The sequence below is a fragment of the Drosophila rhopaloa genome, unplaced genomic scaffold (genome assembly GCF_018152115.1).
Source record: "Drosophila rhopaloa isolate 14029-0021.01 unplaced genomic scaffold, ASM1815211v1 contig_187, whole genome shotgun sequence".
Classification (NCBI taxonomy): Eukaryota; Metazoa; Arthropoda; class Insecta; order Diptera; family Drosophilidae; genus Drosophila; species Drosophila rhopaloa.
Genome location: NW_025335069.1, coordinates 1 through 18373, shown reverse-complemented (window position 1 = coordinate 18373; position 18373 = coordinate 1). Strand labels below are relative to the sequence as shown.

At 43.5% G+C, this 18373-nt stretch overlaps 6 protein-coding genes and 1 pseudogene across 7 annotated transcripts in view; 4 read left to right on the top strand and 3 right to left on the bottom strand.

Moving 5' to 3' along the window:
- LOC108050180 (G protein alpha o subunit) overlaps window positions 1-1138 on the bottom strand; it is a 32433-nt gene extending 31295 nt beyond the window's left edge. Inside the window, exon 1 of the mRNA XM_017131733.2 lies at window positions 1007-1138. The gene's annotated coding sequence lies outside the window, so the exon portion shown is untranslated. The remainder of the gene's footprint in view (window positions 1-1006) is intronic.
- A 669-nt stretch (window positions 1139-1807) lies between these two features.
- On the top strand, window positions 1808-2633 carry LOC108050187 (succinate dehydrogenase assembly factor 2-B, mitochondrial). The gene is made up of 3 exons (XM_017131746.2): window positions 1808-1889; window positions 1945-2126; window positions 2181-2633. The coding sequence occupies exons 1-3, from the start codon at window positions 1872-1874 to the stop codon at window positions 2449-2451; spliced, it is 471 nt and encodes a 156-aa protein (XP_016987235.1). The 5' UTR covers window positions 1808-1871; the 3' UTR covers window positions 2452-2633.
- Window positions 2634-3096: 463 nt separating this feature from the next.
- LOC108050188 lies at window positions 3097-4252 on the bottom strand. The gene has a single exon (XM_017131747.2). It carries the CDS (start codon window positions 4250-4252, stop codon window positions 3791-3793), a length of 462 nt encoding a protein of 153 aa, XP_016987236.2. The 3' UTR covers window positions 3097-3790.
- Window positions 4165-10614, bottom strand: LOC108050186 (ran-binding proteins 9/10 homolog). Of its 2 annotated transcripts, none has more exons than XM_017131743.2 (12): window positions 10501-10614; window positions 8368-9791; window positions 6855-7019; window positions 6594-6784; window positions 6350-6531; window positions 6163-6275; window positions 5948-6099; window positions 5685-5890; window positions 5452-5615; window positions 5257-5396; window positions 4476-4587; window positions 4165-4413 (listed from the first exon to the last, which is right to left on the bottom strand). In XM_017131743.2, exons 2-12 carry the CDS (start codon window positions 9752-9754, stop codon window positions 4277-4279), a joined length of 2949 nt encoding a protein of 982 aa, XP_016987232.2. In that variant the 5' UTR covers window positions 9755-9791; window positions 10501-10614; the 3' UTR covers window positions 4165-4276. The 2 variants fall into 2 exon arrangements, with proteins under 2 accessions (XP_016987232.2, XP_016987234.2); XM_017131745.2 differs by having other exon boundaries at window positions 5257-5390.
- Window positions 10615-11610: 996 nt separating this feature from the next.
- On the top strand, window positions 11611-15743 carry LOC108050150 (annotated as a pseudogene).
- A 486-nt stretch (window positions 15744-16229) lies between these two features.
- Window positions 16230-17382, top strand: LOC108050197 (enoyl-CoA delta isomerase 2-like). Its single transcript, XM_017131759.2, has 2 exons — window positions 16230-16679; window positions 16739-17382. The coding sequence occupies exons 1-2, from the start codon at window positions 16287-16289 to the stop codon at window positions 17357-17359; spliced, it is 1014 nt and encodes a 337-aa protein (XP_016987248.2). The 5' UTR covers window positions 16230-16286; the 3' UTR covers window positions 17360-17382.
- Window positions 17383-17502: 120 nt separating this feature from the next.
- On the top strand, window positions 17503-18367 carry LOC108050198 (peroxisomal membrane protein 11C-like). The gene is made up of 2 exons (XM_017131760.2): window positions 17503-17596; window positions 17744-18367. The coding sequence occupies exon 2, from the start codon at window positions 17755-17757 to the stop codon at window positions 18331-18333; it is 579 nt and encodes a 192-aa protein (XP_016987249.1). The 5' UTR covers window positions 17503-17596; window positions 17744-17754; the 3' UTR covers window positions 18334-18367.
- Window positions 18368-18373: the final 6 nt, after the last annotated feature.

The following is an 18373-nucleotide window of genomic DNA, read 5'->3' as shown; positions in this document are numbered from 1 at the left end:
CCAATAGGGCGCGCACTGTTTCAATTATGTTGTTTTTGTTATTGGTTTTTATCAGTAGACGCAAAGTAAAAATAAAAGCAAAAGCAATGATAGTCCAGCTAATTTGCATATGGAGCATGTTTTTGTGATATCGATACAAAATTCATCAATTGCGCTGATAAGATAAATCCAACAGATATAGCTGGATAGCGATAACGGGCGGTAATTTATCATGTAAGTGAATTAGTCTGGAGGTCAGAAAATCCAACGTTTTTTTGGATTATAATTTTTTTTTTATAAATTAGTTTTTTTACATTTTAAAATGTTGTTTTTTGGTCATGTTTAAAAGTTTTCGGAGTTTCACTTTAGGAGATTCCTTTTTGGGGTTTTAATTGTTTAGGGTTTTACTTTTTATATTTTTTGTACTAGCTTTTCCTTGTTTTTTTTCTTATTTGTTATATTTGCTGTGTGTATGTATTAAGCGTGGGCGTAGGCGCTAAAAAAGAGCCGGCTACTTGGAAGAAGGTGGCGATTTGGTGGTTTTCCCTTGAGGATTTTCTTAAGGAAATTTAATTATGTAAAAATTTAGCTGTTTTAATGCGCTTTTTGGGCAAACAATTAATCATTTCGGGTGTATAAATTTTCATTTAGTTTGTCGCTGTTTCACTTACACACACACACTCGCACTTACTCACACGCACGCGCTACGCACTCTCACGCGCTGCACACGCCACACCCCCCGCCCACTTTTCCACCACCCACCACCCCCCGAGTTTTTCTTTTCCTTGTATTTTTTCTACTTTTTTTCAGCTTCACATTTACCACCGCCTAGTTTTCCAGCCAGCAATGTATACACACCGCTAAAGTGTATGAGTGTGCGTGTCTCTGTTTCTGCTGCCTGAATATGTGTTCATGTGTGTGTGTGCAGGAGGCTCTCTTTTTTGCCTTTTGCCTATTCTTATTGGTTCCGCCCGCTTTGCGTTCCTTTTTCGCGAATCGTTGTTTTTGCACCGATCGTGGGCATTACCGTTGCACTTGCCGAGCACTTGCACTTGTATTTTTGGCCGCAGTGATATTGGTAAATTGCACTTTTCGTGTGTGCGAAAATTTAGCTGCTCTCTCTCGCTTCGTTCGCTCTTTCAAACTGCAGAACGCGAGTGGCGAACAGCTGTTGGCGGTGCATTGAGCAGCACTGGTAGTGGCGGGGGCGGGCGCTAACCAACACTGGGAGCAACAGCTGCTATAAGCTTAAAAAATATTTAAAAATGTGTACATCCTGACGTTGTAAAAAAAATGTATTACGCTTAAAATATGCTCTTTACATAAAAGATCTCTCACAATAGTAGTTTTCATAGTTTTAATAGTTTTCATGTAATGTTAGTTCTCCTCATACTTTAGTGTGTGTTAACCAATTTTCATATTTATTTATCACTGGAAAAGGATTCTAAAGTTTTTAAAGACAGTTATTAAACGCAAACCATAATAAACTATAAAATCGAACCTTTAAAAATTAGTATATTTTTGTTTTATAAATATATTTGTTTTAAGCAACTGAATTACTCTTAATCTGTCTCAAATAATTACGTACTTTCTATTGCCCATTTAACTAAAACCCATATAACCCAATTTTGTAATGCTTAATAATTACTAACTAAGCAACATTTACTTACAAATCTCTTATATTCTATAAAATTAATAAAACTAAAACGCTAGACAAAATCGTTTTTAATATTTAAATATAATATATATCATTTATTTTCATATATTCCAGTTCCATTTATAGTAACTGTTATCGATTTTTATAGCACGCTGCTATCGCTTCTGCATGTTTTGTAAAGTGGTTGACTAACACTGTCGTTATATCATTGTTTTTGATTTGTTTGTATCCCGAAATGTTGCGGCAATTACTGGTAAGTATAAGGACTTCAGTAAATCATAAGTAGTTAACTAAATTTCTTTGTCTAGCTAACCACAGTGGGGCGCCGAATGGCGGTCCCTTTAATTGCCCGAAATCGCTCTGTCAGCAATTTGGACAAAACTGAGTTTACAACTCCAGGGGAAATTGTGGACTACGAAGATCCGCCGCATTTGCCAGTCCCGGAATATCCTGTGCGTCCGGAGGAGCCCCTCGAAACTCGAAAGCAACGGTATATCGTAGTTTAAATATTATTGACTCCTAGTTATAATCATATATTTTATAGCCTCTTGTACCAGAGCCGAAAACGTGGAATGCTGGAAAACGACCTTCTGCTGAGCACTTTTGTGGCCAAGCATCTGAAGGATTTCAATGCCGATCAGACTGCCGAGTATGATCAGCTAATTAATGGTGTAAGCAACGATTGGGATATCTTTTACTGGGCCACCGAAACGAAGCCTACGCCCCCGCAATTTGATACGGAGATAATGCGGCTACTAAAGGAGCATGTAAAGAACCACGAAAAGGTCCAAAGGATCAGACAGCCGGATTTGTAAACCACCTAACTTTGAAAGCTAGATACCACGGTATATATACATATATGTATTAGCAGGAGCATTACTAAACTATTGTGTGGTAAAAGGTTTCACAATTTAAATATTAATGTAGAAACACCGATTTGGCATTTTACATATTTTTGCACCTGATATTAATTTTGTTTTCTTAATCTTCACTAGGTTTTTGTTTTAAGAGAAAATAATGTTTTTGATGACCATAGCTTGTATACTGAAATCTAAATAATTGTTACACAAAAATAAAATATTTGTATTTATAACTATTATTTAGGTTGGTTTTGGTATCGACCTTGTTCAACAATAATTGTAGTGTTATTGAATTACTCGAAGTCATACGTTGGTTATATTTTAATTTCTTCTATAACACAACGACTTAATTGCACTTAACGTTGTATTATAGAAGAAATTGAAATATAACCAACGTATGACCTCGAGCAATGCCTTTTTTACCATACAAAAACCATTAAAATAACTAAATAGTATGAAATAATAATATTCAATCTTGTCCCCTGAATTCTCATTCTGTAACAATGATAAAAAAGGTGAGCTTTAAAATGTGTAGATGAGTAGACCATTATACACTAAAAACATATATCACCATTTCTTCCATTAAAAACACATTTAGGCTTTTCCTGAAATACACATCCATACAATATATTTAAACGATTATCCAGATAAATTGTATTCATGCTTGCCGTATGTGTGTATGACCAATCTTGTATATGTAGATTAATTTTTAATATTCTTAATTACTAAAGCCAAATATTACACTTAAAATGTTCATTTGCTTTTGCTTAGTCTTGCCACAATACACATAATGACGCGGAATCCATCGAAAATCGCAGGAAATACAGAAATTTGAACGCGGAGAGTCTACGTAGGTGTGTACCAATTAACTATGGGTTTCGGTTCTCTATTAACTTGCTAAGTAGATGGTTGAACAGTTTTTGCACTAAGCTAGTTCACTTCAATATCGATTCTAGATTATATTTTGGTGAAGGGTGTGTTGTGTTCGGGCGGTGGAAGCGAAAAACAAAGAATTAAATCCGTTTCAAGGGTCGTGTCGCAGCACATTTCGCAAATTTAATTATACATCATAATATTACACACTTTATGCTTACAGAGGCTATATAAAATATTGTTTAAAAGTTATTAAAAATCACGCTAAATCAAGGACCGCATCGCATTTTTAGCATAATCGAACAGTTAAAAGAATGTCAATTATTTTAAATAGGCGCACGAAAGCCGGTGGCGCGGGTAAAAAATGAGAACGGAAGTAACAACAAAATTTAACCTACTACGAATTGTAAATAATCTAGATTTAGTCAAGCGTCTCGAAGAAGTCCTGCGGATCGACAAACATCGAAGGGCTGCTGCTGCCGCTCAGGATTTCTGCCGCCTCCTCCTGTCGAACCGCCTCCGCCTCGGCTTCCTCCGCCTCCTCCTCCGCAGCCGCTGCTGCTGCCGCTGCCGCCGATGAAGATGAGCTGACCCCGCTCCTGCGCCGACCCCTACGCACTGGTCCCGTCCCAACGCCACCGCCCGCCGATGCCGCCCCCGAACGCAGTGTACTGCCCGTCATTACGGGATCGTAGGTGCGGGACGATGGAGCATCGGTACTGCTGGACACCGAGGACTTGCGACGTCGCTTGTTTCGACGCCGCCGGCGACGTTTGCTCGTCTGAACGGCCACCGATGTGGAGGGCCCAGTTCCGGTTCCGGCGCTGCCCAACGGTTCCGTGAGCACACTGGTGCGCGGCAGGGTCAGCGTGGTCTCGAACATCTTCAGCAGCGTCGGCGAACTGGGTCAATTTTGCGGGAACACGTCGTCGATGGTAATGAAAGCGTCCTCGCCCAGCGAGTGCTGTCCAATGACCTTGAGCAACTCGGAAGCGTGGGCCACCAGATACTCGAGCGGCGGACGGCGCTCGCAGTTCAGGGACTCTGTAATGCAGGGGATTGTTAGAGTCCAAACTTCGGGACAGGAAGGTTCCATAAAGACTCACCTAATATGGCCGAGTTGAGCGTGGTGGAAACGTTCTCGCGTCGCGAGGGACACAATAGCCAGCCCAGCGGACTGGACCAGGGATTTGAGTAGGCAATCAAGCTAAATGCATCCTAAAAATATAAGTAGAAGTTGAAGATCTCTCTTAAAATCTTATAGATCAGGTTAAGCTATAGATCAAGAGGACATAGAGATCATGCTAAAGTCCTCGGGGTAAATGCATTTGTTGGCCATGCTAAGCAATATTGGTAAGGAAACTAGTGGTCAAAATAGTAGCCAAGATAGAAAAATTTTTAAAATCTGGAACCCCTTACTTTTGGTTATTGGGCTTTTTGTCAACTATTCACCTTTTAAATTTTATTTCTCTTTTCTTGAGCAACCCTCTTCCGATTTAATCCTGTATTGTGTTCAGAAACTGAGAGCAATAGTTTATTTCTGCGTTTTTTCTTTGACTGCGGCATGTGTTGGTCGTTATATGGCTTCTAGAGCGGATAGCAAATCAAACTTTTTTTAACAAATAAAGTTCTATCTAGACAAAGCAGACCTATGATCTCCTATATTTTCCTCAAAAAAAACCTGTTTTTTTCCATTGCGAATCGCGGGTGAAACGTGATTTAAAACCACAATCTCATTCGACAATATTGCTACGAATTGTCGTTAGAATGCATTTACGATTTGTCAGTGTTATTAGGAACATACAAATCGACTCCAACTAATAGTGCTTATTTTGTGAAATATCGATCATTCTAAGAATTCAGAAGGGACTAGCTGAAAGACTGTACCTCCAACATTTGACGCTCCTCTTCAGTCATGAGGTTCTCCTTCTCCAGCTGCTGGCCCATGCTGGAAAGTTCCTTGCCGAACTCCAGGATCTTCTCGATCACACGACCGCAGCTGCGCGATGAGGGGGAAACATCTACATCTGCAAGTGCTGGCGATTACGGATCTTCCCGGAATTGCAACCAATAGATACTTACCCATTTCCTCGTCGATGGCATCTAGAGAGTTGCGCACTGCGCTGGCATTGCCATTGGAGCAGGAGTCGCCGCCGTTGGAGTGACTCTGGCAGGGCTCCATTTCCACGTCCATGCTGTTGCTGTCGTGCTCCACGCACTTGTTGGAGTTGTCATCAACCATCATGCTGGAAAAATACATTAGAATATTAGTATGATCATTACAACGAAATTTTTTGAGCTCTTTTTGCACTTACTTCTTTATTTCTGGCTTGTCGCCGCCTTGTGGCTTTATCACAGCTGGAATCGCAGTGGTGTTCTGTTGTTGCTGGGTCTGATTGATGTTGGCGTTGCCATTTCCATTGCCGCTCTTGCTGTGCTTGAACGCCTTGGTGGACTGTATCACGGACGTCTGATTTGTGGGCATGGTCTGAGTGGTGGCGGTGACTTTGTTGTTGACATTCTATTAAACAGCCTCCGGTAATAACTATTTTATATGTTCTAGCACTTTAGGTCTCACCTCAATATCAGCTCCATTGATCATTTCGATAAACTGGCGGCACTTCAAGGAGAACCAAAGGTTCTTATTATTTTCCAGAAGTCCGGGAAAAGAGCGTAGTGTGTGCTCAATGGCCTGGCTCATCTTGCCTGTCAGTATGAGCTTGATGATCTCTGCAAAGAAAATGGTTTATTAGTTGATTTGATTATCCTAAGGTTGCAGAGAGATATACGTACTTTGACGTATCTTGATGGATGCCAAGTCCTCGTCGAAGGACTGATTTGTATAGCCATTGAAGGCTTCGGCGGTCTTGCTAAAGGCATTATGCACCAGGTAGGTGGAAACCAGGCTGTAAAAATGGAAAACAAAACGAATATTGAATAAGTTGGATCCTAAAATAAAGCCCTATACAAAAATACATACCGATTCATCAGATTCTCCGGGGTCTCCAGCAGATGTGGATATGTGTCAATCTTGCGCAGCACATTTGAGCGCATCTCCCTCATCATGTTGACGATCTTGTCGAATTTGAAAGGCTCCTGACCAAAGTTGGCATCCACCTCCTCGCCGGGAGTCTGTAGGCCAACGGTCGGATATAACTTGGTCTGGGAATAATCACACAGGACGTAATAAGATATAGGAACAAGAAACTTAGTTAGATACGTACCGGCAAGTCCCTAAATGCGATGCCCAGGTCGATACCGTTCTTGGTGTAGAAACACGTGTTGTTCACAAAGTTAACGCAGCATCCAATCACATCGCCTGTGGTGAAGGTGGGCCCGTAGTTCTGCCCATTTCCCGAGGAGCTGAACGAGTTGCCGTCGTCGCCGTGGTAGCCGTACGACTGCTTGTCCCAACCTACTTGAGGGGGGTGCGGTCATTAGGAATCATGGGGGCATCTCGCCGAGCAGCACTACGCAACACAAACCTGGCAGGCGGTTCATCCGGAACTGTTGAGCGGTCAGGCCGATGCCCATGTAGCCGTTGCGTCCCTTGGAGATGATCCGCACCTCGAAGTAGTAGAGTCCGCAGGAGGACGGGATCGGATAGGCGGTACGCACGGATGCGGCATCACTGTGTTGTTTGCCCACTCCTGAAAAGGGGTCCGTGGAATGAGGTGTCGATATTGTACTCAATTAAAACATTTAAAAACTATTTCTATTCGATTTTTAATAAATATATCTTTCCATTAAATAATTATCGGTCGATTAATTTTGGCATCTGTTAAAAAAAACTTTTCTTTTTTATTAATTTACAAGGATACAACCATTAGAGGATGTAAAAACTTTGTTTCTTGTCCCTAAAGAAAAAAATAAATTAAATTTGGTTTTTGAGATTTTAGAAATTAAATCAGAACTTGTTGTTATTCTTTTAATGAATTTCAATTTAAATGTAAATTTAGAGCACTTGCAAATACATTTTGACATGTGGGCGATACGCCCTCAAAGGTAAATCTATACTATTTACATGCATTCTACACGTGAATTTACACTGACTGGGCCAGCTGATTCTGTTAACGTTTTAACAGCCACGCGAATGAGCGTGGGAGAAGTGAGTAGTGAAAAACAAAAACCACCAGCACACAGCTGAGAGCACCTGTATGTGCCTGTGTGGGTGAAACATAGACAGAGAGAGGGACTGCGCGAGAGCGTAAAAACTGCAGATGCATCTTTTTACTTTTTTCTACTATTCTCTGTTATATCTTTAAAGAAAGATATTATTTGGGGGTGGGGATTACAAATAAATTCAAAGTACTAAAGTACATTCTGCTTGTATAAAATAATTATTACGGATTTGAGATAAGATATTAATGCATTATGTTTTAAATTTAATATACCATTGGTAGAGGGATGTTCTTGAAAATCAAAATATTGTTCTTTTGGTACACGACTGAGTGCCTAATCTTAATAATATGTGTACTTTGGTATAAGTCTGCCTTCATTTGTTACATTTAGGAATATATATTTAACATCATGTTGCATCAGGTAACGCGCAGGTACTCTTTACAGACGCATTTCGAAAGATGAACCCTTCTAAGCTGACCTTTGCTGTTTAACTGTTTGCCCACATATATAAATAAGCTTGTAACAAACTTAATATTCGTTGGTCAAGTCCAATTTCAGTCTGCCAAATATGTAGAGTGGCTATTTCCGGTATAGCGTTCTTACTTGTTTACAGTACAATTTTACATATTTCATATTACAGATAGAGGCCCATTTGGTTCTTCAAGTTTGATATTCTATAAACTAAAAAATGTGATAAAAAGAACTAGCCATATATGTACTTATATATTGTAAACTTATATCCGAGTTTTAATTTAAAAGCAAAAAAGAAGCTCGAAAAAAAACTCATCTGGTTAGAACAGGTGCCTTATGATAATGGCTTGCGAACTAATGAGTACATCTTTTATACAGGTAATGCAATTTTCAGTTCCGACTCACCCTTGTAGGTGACCCGCAGGTTGTTCTGGGACAGCCCGATGGACAAGCACTTGTCGTGGGGACTCCAGCACCTGGGCAGCGGGGTCTCGCTCTCGTTGACGTTGGGGTAGAGCAGCCTCAGGGGATCCACGCCCTGGTGCTGTGGCGAGTTGGAGGCGGCCGCCGGGGTCGAGTGCTGGCGACGACCTCCGACCCGGGGCGATGTTTGGGTGCTGCTGCGGGGGGCGTGGCTGGGGAACATGTCGTTGCTGAAGTGACTGCCGTTGTTGCTGTAAAAATGGCGAGTGTATCGCAATAGGCCGCTGCTGCTGTTATTGTTGTTATTATTGTGGCTGCTATTGTTGTTGTTATTGTTGTTGCTGCTGCTGCCGCTTCGTGGTGCACGTGCTGCCGAGTAGCGCGGCAGAACAGCTACCGAGTGGAGGCGCTGGCCTGCTGCACCGGAAACGGAGGCGACCTCACCGGCTCTATCGACCCGGTCCTCTACCACCTCCTCCTCCTCATCCACCTCCTCGTCTTCCTCTTCGTAGTCGTCGATGCGCTCCACGGCGTTGGCGTCTATGGTTTCGGCTATGGCGTTGGCGTCAATGATCACCGCCGGCTGCTGCTCGTTCAGATCCTGCGATTCCGAGTCCTGCTCGTCTAGTTCCTCGAGGAGCAGTGGTGGCGGTGGCTCGGCGTCTGGTTGGATTTCCGGCCCTCTAACTTGTGGCTCATCGGGCTCTTGCCCTGGCTGTAGCTGGTTTTCTGGGGATTGCCCTTCTCCTTGCAACTCTTGCTGCTCAATTGGCAGAGGCTCTTCTGCCACCGGATCTTGCAGGTTAATATGCTCCTGTGCCTGCAACGCTGGATATTGCTGCTGTTCCTGCAAGTCTGGCCGTTGATCCTCCGATGCTGGCTCTGGCTGTTGGTCTTGCAATGGCTGATCTTGTTGCTGATGCTCCAGAGCCTGAAACTGCTGATCCTGGGGTGGATGTTGCTGTTGATCTTGCTCTTGGTTCTGTGGGGCCGCACTTGGCTGCTGCTCCCGCTCTTCTCGCTGCGGTGCCGTCGATGGAGTCGTGGGTGGCGGTGCAGTCTGGTGGAAAGTAGTAGTGGGTGAGTGATCATGCGGTGAGTTCTCGCTAGCCTCCATTTCAGATGGTAGATTCAATGGGTGGGGATTCGGATTCGGACTCGGATTTGGATTGGGATTTGGAACGGCATGGACAGAGGGGGCGGGCGAATGAGAGCGGGATAGTGACTGAGACGAAGAGGGGGCTTCTTCGGCGCCCATGGCACCACCCGCCGATTGAGAGAGCTGGTGAGAGCTGCTGCTGGCGCTGCTGTTGTTGCTATTGCTGTTGCTCTCCGAAGAGAGTGGTGGGGCCTCTTCGACGTTCTCCATGTTATGGTTGTTTTGTTGTTGTGGTTGCAAAAGGAGGCTGAGAGAGAGACAGTCAGCGGGCGATTAGAGAGAGAGCGAGCGAACAACGAGTGAGAGAGCTGATGAGATGCAGATGCAGATGCTGTGTGTGTATACGTGAGGGTGGGGGGGAAGGGGGAGGGATTCGCTAGCAAACACAAACAACAACCTCCAAAATGCAATGTCCTTTGTCCGTTACACCGTCCATCTCTCTCTTTCGCATTCTCTCGCACTCTTTCACTCACTGACCCAAAACCCAAACAACAACAGCAACAGCATTTTTACAGTTGCGACGCGCAGCTGCAGCACCAATAAAAACAACAACAACTACAGCTACAAAACTGCATGCACGAAAAAGCAAAAAATCAATAACCAATCCAAATTAGCCAATGCTATTTGCACTCTTTAACATTGCTATTAGATTTGCTTTTATTATTTTGCATTTGAAAATGCCTTTTTACGTCGTTCTTTTCTGAAGTTTTCTTTGTTTTCCCTTCCAACCAACGAGTCACTGTCCACACACACACTCAGCACTCTCTCGCTCACACGCGTATGCATGCAGCTCGCACGCACACACTTACAGCTTACACACGCACAGAGAAGAAAATTTTACTTTTTTAGCTGGGGCAAATGATTTTTGTTGGGGTTTTATTTAAGCTGGTGAATTTGATTTGGCTGGCATTTGATGCTGTTGAACGGGGCTACGGTTGATTTTTGCATATATTTACCTTCGAGCAGTTGCTATGCGCTGTTAAATCTACGAATTTTGACTTTATGTACTAAACAGCCTGATCTGAACTAATCGCCAGTTCTGTGAAATATACCAGAAACGCCTGGCTAAAGCAGTCGAAAAAGTCGCGCACTTCGGGCCCGCTGCCAACTGGTCTTACTACTTTGGAGGGAGTTTCATTTCGAGAAATAAATGTCTCTGTTTAAAAATAATTATTATATATAATATTTAATTAATTACTTTATAAATTCAACGTTATTAAAATAAAAAATAATTTAATCCATTATGCCAATCAGGCTTTCGTGGTACTGGTGATAATATCCTAGTGCGTTTTAAATCTTTTAATGTTGCTCAACACTTTTGGCGGGTTTTATTTGAATTGACATTTAAATCAAATAATAACCTTTTTATATTCTTGATTTCATTGAATATATATAACATATAAATATATTTAATTTCAATATACTCAACCAGAAAAAAACGTAGAAATTAATAGTCAAAGAAAAATACATATTTAAAAGATTCAAAAACGGGACAGTCAATTTAAAAAAACTAAGTGAATGAAAAAAGTACGAAGTTGGGGTTAATATACATAAAGCTAATATATTTTGAGTATTTTTAAAAGTGAAACATCATAAAAAAACATCAAGAAGCAAGATATGACATACATACATAGCCATGGGCACACTTATGGTTTAAATGCAGTTAAATAATTATTTTTTAATGTTCTTATCGATTACGATATCATTATTTCATAAGTGGTTAAGAAATCCATAAACATTGTCAGTGAGCTAAAAGATAAAATTACCTTAATAACTTGGCGCCACACCTATCTTGTTTGCCGCTCCTATCTATTGCAATTAGTGCCATCTGTTGGGGAATATTTCTTTTGAAATTGGTTAACAGACTAACTACTTGGTAATTTCTGATGATGGTTTCCAATTCACTGCTCATGTAATTTTTGAAAGGATTTTAGAACCAAGAATGTAGAAACCAAAAAGTATTTACATATTTATGAAGAATTAGATCGCCACTGTTTAAAAATGTAAATAGGGTACAGAAATTCCCAAAAACTTCCTAATAACGAATGTACTCTACCGTCCAATAGATGGCGCTTTATATTCAAACGGTGCGATTGCAATTCGGTTGTAACAGTCTATCGCTAATCTAGGTGCACCGATCAAACCCGATTCATTTTTATACCCTTGCAGAGGGTATTATAACTCCAAGTCCAAGCAAGCACTTCATGCCCTGAGTGCCCTGGAGTGCTATAAGCGGGGATTAGAGAAAAAGCTGGCAGCACGCGATAAGCAACTTAGGAGTTGAATTCCTGGAGCTGCAACAGGATCAGCCACAGCGCCTGGATGAATCCTTGCAGGCGCCCAGCGAAGTGGGTAAAGTTTCCGGCAGTGTCAATGTTCCCCTCGAGAATTCCCCAAGACGTGGCCAGGACGATGGTGCAGCCAGCTCGGAGATGCAAAACCGTTACGGTGAAGTCCTGGCTGAAAACGAGATCCTACGCTCTGGAATGTACGAGATTCTGGAGAAGTTGCGGGAGTACGACGGTGAGTTGGCAAGCCTTAAACATCCCGATGAGGAGATTCCCTGTATTGATACAGCCACAAAGGCCGAGTTCTCCAACCGAAGCCACAGAGGGGCTACAAAGACCCGTCATTCCGGATCCCCAAACAGAATCCAGATCCGAGAATCTTGCCGAGCTCTCCATTCTCCGTAAACATTACGAGGAACTGCGTCTTCACATGTCCGCCGATGGCAGTGAACTATTGAATCAAAACCAAAACCTTCACGATAAATTACTAAGTTCGGAGTTACAACTGGAAAAGCAGAGGAGTTCCTATAGTTATATGCGAAGGGACTACGATCAACTGCTCACAGAGTCTAGAAAACAGGAGCTTAGTTTTATAGGGGAAAAGGCATCTTTGGCCAGAAGTATAGAGCAGCAAAAGGGTGAACTATTAGAGACCAGAAATCAATTGCAGGAACTAAGAAGTGGTAATTTATATACCGCTGAGGAGCAGCAAAAACTGGAGCAACGTAATGCCATTCTGAGTATGCAGCTTGGTCAGGCGGTGGAACAAATGCTGGGAGAACTAAAGACCTCGGAGATATGTGCAGAGTATGGCATTATCAAGGAAAACTATCAGTTGGATTATATCACAGCCGAGGACTTTGAGAGGCAGCAACAGGAGTTGGCCAACTGGCGGAGTAAAGAGGAGGAACTGCAGAGGGAAACCAAACATTTGGGGGGACTCCTTCAAGTGGCCAATGGACAGGTAGGTCACTCCAGCTAATAATCATCCAATTTACCTCTAATTTCTTGGAATTCCTTAGATTCATTCCCAGCAAAGGTATCTCAATGAGATCACTGATACCCACATTAACCTGCGACATTTGGTGGCTGATCTCCAAAGTAGTTCCGATGAGAAACTAATGGTGGCCAAGGTGCAGCGGGATTTGCACGGTGGTAGGGGTAGTTTTCTTTCTATATAAGTTATATATTACATATAAGATTAACTTCCAGTCAAAGCTGAGTGCTACCGCTTGGAAACAGAGAGAGAGAGAGAGAGAGAGCAACTGCAGCAGAAGGTGGATTCCAAAAGTTCCAACGCCGCCTGGAGGAGGAGCAAATGCAGCAGCGGCTAGAAGATCACACTGCCCTGATCGATGAAGTAACCGCAGTGGTTCAGGCCAAAATAGCGTCCAAAGAGGAGAGTTCCCAGCAGCTGGTGAAACCCAGACTTTTGGAACAGCGTTGTGAGGTACTTCAGACCAAACAGGAGGTGCTCCTCAGGGAGCTGGGTGAATTGAGGCTTCGACAAGCCACTGACACCGAGCACTGGAGTACCATTCAGGCTTTGTTTGGCGATGGAGTTACCCAAACCCAATCCAAGGTGGATGCGGAAACCAGCACGGATGCAGTGACTCCTATTCCGGACATGCGAAGAGCCGCCCCAGATGTCCAAGTTGAGGACATGGAGTCCAGGAGGGATTCCCAAGTGGAGCTACAGAAAATGCAGGAAACGTAAGTATAAGTAATTGATATAAAAGGTATATATCATATATATAATCCCAAATAGCCTCCAGGAGGCCAAACAAAGAATTGAGGTCCTTGGCAAGCAGTTGGAGGCTTCCAGATCGCAGAGCCGCAAGTCCGAGAGTCCCCACAGTGGAGTGGTGGAAAATACCATACTATCCTTCCACACTCTACTCCTCGAGAAGGATCAGTCCATACAGAAGTACCAGGATCTCCTGCAGACAGAGAGGGATCAAAGTCAATTGGCCATTAGTAAATCTGGAAACGAATCTCTCAGGGCCACTGTGAATAACGTGAACTTCAATATCAAGACCAAGGATGCAGAGATTCAGGAGTTCAAAAGGAAGTTCGAACACAAACCCAAGGCGGTTTTGGAGCGTTCTCCAACTACAGATTCCACTTCCAGTGCCGAAAACTCTGTTAATGAACTTACGGATGAGAAGATCGAGGAACTATTTGCTCGGTGGTGGAAAGACCTGAAGAAGAGGTGGAAGTACATCAAGAAGATCCAGTAACCGAAGAACCAGAAGGAGAGGAAGAGAAGGAGGACACTGAGGAGCTCAAGGAAGTGCCCACTCTTCACAAACAAGTCAAGGAACTAAGGAAACTTTAGTACCCTGAGAAGAACCTGAAAACGAGGGAGGAGGAAGGGGAAATATTGAAGGACAAGTAAGTTGTGATGTCTAAATAAGATGGCATAATAATCCTTAATTTTTAAAATAGACTTAAACTCATCCAGGAGCGTGAAAAAACCGTGGAGAGCAATATGAGTCCAGAACTGGATCGGCTACGCACCCTGTTGGATGAGAATAATAAGCAAATCAAAAATTTGATGGATACTCTCAGGAACTTCCATGTAGTTATATTTATTTAATTTTAGAAACGATTGGTTAATATTTGTTTCTTTATTAAACAGGGCGACCAGCAACGCTTTATTGGAAGTGTCTTCCAATTTCTCGGAGGATCAGATAACCAAGTTGGAAGCCGATCTCAATCGCACAGAGGCCACCAACACGATCTACCACACCCAAATAGAGGCACTGCGTCGCCAGTTGGCCAATGTCACAACACCGCAGAAACAGGCCCGAGATATGAGTCAATCGCTGCGCCAGTAGTTACTCAAACGTCCAGTGGTTTCCATTAAGACGGAGCTGAACCGAGAACCAGCAGAAGCGCATCCAGCAGCTGGAGACGGATCTGGATGAGGCACGTGGTCACGTGCAGCGACAGCAGACCCTCATGGAGGCCAAGCGAACGAGGAGTGCCAACGAAGTGCAGCTCTGGGAGAAGCAGAAGCGGTATCAGCGGCAGGCGGAGAAGACCAAGGCCAGATTGGAGGAGACGGAGTTGGCCTTGGACAAGACCCGAGCCCTCCTTCAAGCGGCACGCGCTACCATTGCCCGGTTGGAGAAGGACAAGCAAATACTCGAATCCAAGCTGGGCAGAAATGGGCCAGTTAGTAGTGGCTCCACCAATAACCTCCAATGCTGCCGCACTTCATCCTGCCCGAATCTCCAGCTTGTGGGTGTCAATAAGTTCATGCCATCGCCTTCGGAGAGTCCGGAAACGTACACGGGTGCAGCGAGTGCAGTTCTCCCGCTCATAATCCCCAGCCTCAGGACGGCCATCGTGGCCACTTTTGCGACCAGAGCCAGGCGGATCTCATAGAGGCCCTCAACCCCAGCATTGAATTGCAGCAGCGCAAGATCATCGCCATGGAAGTGGAGGGCAGGTGCAGTAATGCCTTGACCACGGAGCTGGCGAAGATGCAGAAGCGTAGCCAGGCCATCGAGGCGCAGAACTTCCGACTGGAGGCCACGAATCTCCACCTGCAACTGGACTCGGATCTCTTGAGGCAGGGAGACAGCAGCGATCGGTTGCAGAAGAGGATCAAGCACGTGGAGGAGTGAGTATAGATGGGGCTTTCTATTATGGAGCTCCTTAAAAAATGACATTAAAACTCATATACCAGTTTTCCCAGCTACATCCTGGCCCTCAAAGAGGAGATGGCTCGCAACGAATCCCGTCGAGAGTTGTTCAAGTGCAGTGGCCTAAAAGTGAACACGAATCAGGGTCAGTCGGCGGAACAGACGATCTTATCGCTGCGCAATCTCGTGGAGAAACTGCGCTCGGAGAATAAGTTCTTGAAGGATGGACGACGATCCACGGAGTGCAGAGCTGCATGAATGAAATTAGCGAAAACAAAGATCAGCAGAAACAAAAATAAAACTAATGTTTTTTTCACTTTTTCGGGTTTTTGAAAGTAAGCGCCCCTTTTTTAGTGTTGCCAGATCGAGCTAAGGTAATATCGGTTGCCAGTGGTGACAGCTCACAACTTTTTGAAAATATTTTGGTTTTATGAATCACTTATATCAATGACCTAAATAATTTTAAGATATTGATCTTGGTTTTAAGGAATCCAAATTAGTAAAATAATAAATTCATTTTATTGGTAGTCATTAAATAAATAATTTTATATACGGTTTGTTCTATAAACTTATCTATTGTGTAAAATATTACTTGAAGATAAAAGTTATCGAGAACTTTTGAAAAAATATATGTAAATATAATTTAAAATAAACGTAATAAAATGTTCGTGAAATGAGGCAGTAAGTCTTAGACCGTTACTATTTAAGTCGTGACTGGTTCACCAACCATCGCACATCTTTAGTCTTATCTATTAAGTAGCGTGTGAATGCAACAATAAACACCGGAGCTCTTTTATCGAGATGTCGTACCAAGGATACCAGCAGCTACTTGTGGAGCAGCAGGGCAAGCTGCTCGTGGTGAAGTTCAACAACTCGAAAAAGAAGGACTGGATCAACAGGTTCACCTACCAGGAGATGACCCGGGTTCTGACCAAGGTCAACGAGGACGAGGGCGTAAACCTAGTGGTTTTCACCGGCGTGGGGGATATTTTTACGGCCGGAAATGACTTGACTCAATCTGCCCAGAGTGATGATATCGATGTCTTCTTCAAACAGTCTAATGCGGCTTTTAAGGCCATGGTTCTGAGTTTTGTGAACTGTAAGAAGATAGTGTTTGCTTTGGTCAACGGACCGGCAATCGGAATTGGAGCCACCATTGTGGGATTGAGCGATGTGGCCTGGTGCTCCGAAACGGTGAGTTCATAATGGTTTTCTAGTATTGCATTATATTTTACCTGTAATTACCATTTCAGGCCTACTTCCACACCCCATTCACCAAGTTGGGTCTCGTGCCAGAAGGTGGTTCCTCCTATACAGGGCCATCGAGAGCCACACCGGGCCCCGAGACACGAGACATTCTTCGATTCTTATTTCAACTATACAGTTTACATCAGAAGACAACATTTTATAATTTTCTTTTTCAATTTTTCTTAACATCAAAATTTTCGAAACAAATTTCTCGGTTCTGGGCCCCTGACCAATGCGGGCCCCAGGAGAATGGCCCGGCGGTCCCCGCCTCTCATCGGGCCTTCTCCTATATGCTGCCCCTAATCCTGGGCCGTTCTAAGGCCTCGGAAATCCTGCTCCTAAATGAACGCCTCTCTGCCCAGGAGGCCTATCAATTCAACTTTGTTTCCCGTGTCTTCAAGACCAGCGAACTGGATTCCGTCATCTGGCCAAAATTGCGTCAGTACTCCGAGTTACCCACAAACTCTTTGCTGCAAGGAAAACGCCTCATCAAGGAGGGATTCCTGAAGAATATCCTGGAAGACAACGAAGCCGGGTTTAAGCAATTACTACTAGAGCTCCAACATTCGGAATTCTTCCAGGCCATCACGGGTTTCAGTAGCCGCAATGCCAAGTCCAAGTTGTAAATTAAAGTGGCATAATTCCTTAATTTTTATTTTTGTCTAAAAGAGCTGTTCTTTTATAACCTTGCAGATGGTATTATAATTTCAGTAAAAAGTGAAGGAGACATTTCCGACCCTATAAAGTATATAATTTCTTGATCAGGATCGCATCCTAAGTTGATATAAGTCCATGTGCCAGTAAATTGGGAGTGAAACAGGGAGCGGGGAAGTGAAAAGATTGGGAAATCGGGAGCGAACCGGGTAAGATCAGCGATATCGCAACCAGAACTCAATGCAATCGACTATTCAAAAGTCCGCGCACTGTTATCTATATCGGTGGAGCATTTGGGTTATAGAATGCCGCTGCATTTCCATTTAATGTTCAACCTCACACATAGCATTTTAAAGCTTCTTCTATTATGGGAATGTTTACAAGCCAGATCTGTGGTCTTATCGATTCCTACGGCGGTCGAGATGTCCTGATGGAGGCGCTGTGCCAAAGTGCCAAGTTGGTGGCAGGATACCAAGCCAAGCGGAATCCAGACCTGGCCCAAAGGTGCGCCACCGTTAGCTCGAAAATCTCGGCAGCCAGGTCCACTCTGCGGCTGATCGACGACCTGCCCGTTATCCAGTACACCCTGGAGTACGGCTTGGGCGACGATGAGCCGGATCGTATAACGGCCGTACTGGGAGTGATGTCCAACGCGGTGGACGTGCTCTTCTATCCCATCGAAACTATCTGCTGGCTGGCCGAGCATAAGGTTCTGGATGTGAGAAACAAGGCTGTCTGGAGCTATGTCAGCTCCATATTCAGTGTGCTCTCTGCGTATCTGAGCCTTGTAAGGACATTGCGGACTTTTTCCCAAAATCGGGACAAGCTGAACAGCCAGGATGCGGTGTCCCTCGCTCGCATCTCCCTCGATCTTGTCCAAAACAGTCGTCTACGTACTTTTTGGTACGCTAATTTGGCTGTTGTATTTTTATACCGTCCTTATTAGAAATTGTTTAGTTATCAATTTTTAGTAAATAATAAAATTG